This window comes from Carlito syrichta, unplaced genomic scaffold, assembly GCF_000164805.1.
Source record: "Carlito syrichta isolate Samal-C Ts95f unplaced genomic scaffold, Tarsius_syrichta-2.0.1 Scaffold120695, whole genome shotgun sequence".
In the NCBI taxonomy this organism is placed as follows: domain Eukaryota; kingdom Metazoa; phylum Chordata; class Mammalia; order Primates; family Tarsiidae; genus Carlito; species Carlito syrichta.
Genome location: NW_007064791.1, coordinates 14507 through 16184, shown reverse-complemented (window position 1 = coordinate 16184; position 1678 = coordinate 14507). Strand labels below are relative to the sequence as shown.

Sequence of the window (1678 nt, the reverse complement as noted above, 5' to 3'; positions counted from 1 at the left end):
ACACCCAAGCCGTGGACTGCCGGTGGCCCAGCGGCCCCTGTGGGGGGGATCGGCTGGGAGCCCGGGGGCAGGGCTGGGGGTGGCGGTGGCTGCTGCTGATGCATCTGCTGGAAGTGCTGCTGCCGGGCCCTCATCTCCGCGTACTTCAGCTGCTCCATGTGAAAGGCTTGCCTGTCGGCCAGGAGCTGCTGCCTCTGATACTCCAGCTGCCAGGGCCAATTGAGCACTGTCGCTGGGCGTTCAGAAGACCCTGAGGGCAAACGCCTTGCCCTGCTTTGTCTTCTGAAAGACCCTGCCTCTCACCCAAAATCTAAATCCTTTGCGCCAGTTTCCTCTCCGCCCCACCCCACCTCTGGTGAATTCCCGTGATCACTCTGTCTCCTGACTGCCCACGTGGTTTCTCACTCAATTATGTCTAATTCACCAATTTGTCAGTTTTGGCTTTATTCTTGATCTCTCAGAACTTATGTACGTGATCTGAAATCTGTTACTTTGGATTTGCCAGATACTGTTAGCATTGCTAACTGTTTCTGATATCTCCAAACTGTATGTCCATTTGATGTCCACAGTTAAACGCTAAGTTTTCTGAGGGCAGGGGCCTAAGTTGTCTGAGGGTAGGGGCCTCATTTTCCATTTCTCTGTCTTCTCAGAGACAAAATTGTTCAATAACTTGTCTGTCCCATCTTCTTTCCAAGTTCACCTCCTGGATCTGAGGCCCTTCCCCTCCTAACATCCTTAAACCTACTCAAGACAACTCCCTCGGGTCCCCTCCTGCTCTGGGAGCTTTTCTGTCCACTCAATAAATCCTGCTTTCAAAAAACAAAAACAAAAAACCTACTCAATTACTCAACAAGTATTTATTGAGAGTCTGTTATAGGCCAAGCACTGTTCCTGGAGGTTCAGCAATCGAGGAGTTCAACTAGAATCCCCATCCTGTGGAGCTGACACTCTGTGGGACCTCAGTCTCCAGACTTCACGTGTGCGGTCCCCTTGTCCCTAACTGCCCAGGGTAAGCTATCCCTGTCCTGGCCTGCAGTTAGCAATGCTAACAGTATCTGGCAAATTCAAAGTAACAGATTTCAGATCACGTACATAAGTTCTGAGAGATCACAGAATAAAGCCAAAACTGACAAATTGGAGACTGCTTTGAAACCCCGTCAGTCTCAGGCTTTCTGCACTGTTGATTCTCTCTCTCTCCCCTTCTCTCTCTCTCTCTCTCTCTCTCTCTCTCACACACACACACACACACACACACACACACACACACACACACACACACACACACACTCCTCTCCAATTTTAAACAGAGACACAGCTAAGGCTCAGGTGGGTTCCAGGTCTCCTGCTGCCTCCCAAGGGGAGACTACTTACTGCTTCTCGCTCCCGGTCCATGATGGTCTCCAACTCCTCAAAGTGCCGCAGTTTGATCTCCAACTTTTTCATCTGGGTCTCCACCAGCAGGGCCACCAAAGATTTGATCTTCCTCTCCTCGACAGCAGCCAAGTGCTAGGGAAGGAGGGGTAGGACAGTATGTCAGCTGGAGGACCCAGTTAAAGATATTCTAGGGCAGAGGAGGGTAAGGCAGACACTGGCAGGTTAAAGAACAAGCTTGCTGTAATCACAACCCAGAGTAGTACAGGCTTGACATTTTTTTTTTTTTTTTTTGAGGTGGAATCTC

At 50.1% G+C, this 1678-nt stretch overlaps 1 protein-coding gene across 1 annotated transcript in view; it reads right to left on the bottom strand.

Moving 5' to 3' along the window:
* The window catches only part of SMARCC2 (SWI/SNF related, matrix associated, actin dependent regulator of chromatin subfamily c member 2), a gene marked incomplete at its 5' end in the record, with an annotated part of 16538 nt that overhangs the window by 2251 nt on the left and 12609 nt on the right, over nucleotides 1–1678 (bottom strand). Inside the window, 2 exons of the mRNA XM_021707602.1 lie at nucleotides 1–206; nucleotides 1372–1506. Of these exons, the coding sequence (XP_021563277.1) occupies nucleotides 1–206; nucleotides 1372–1506 (341 nt within the window). The remainder of the gene's footprint in view (nucleotides 207–1371; nucleotides 1507–1678) is intronic.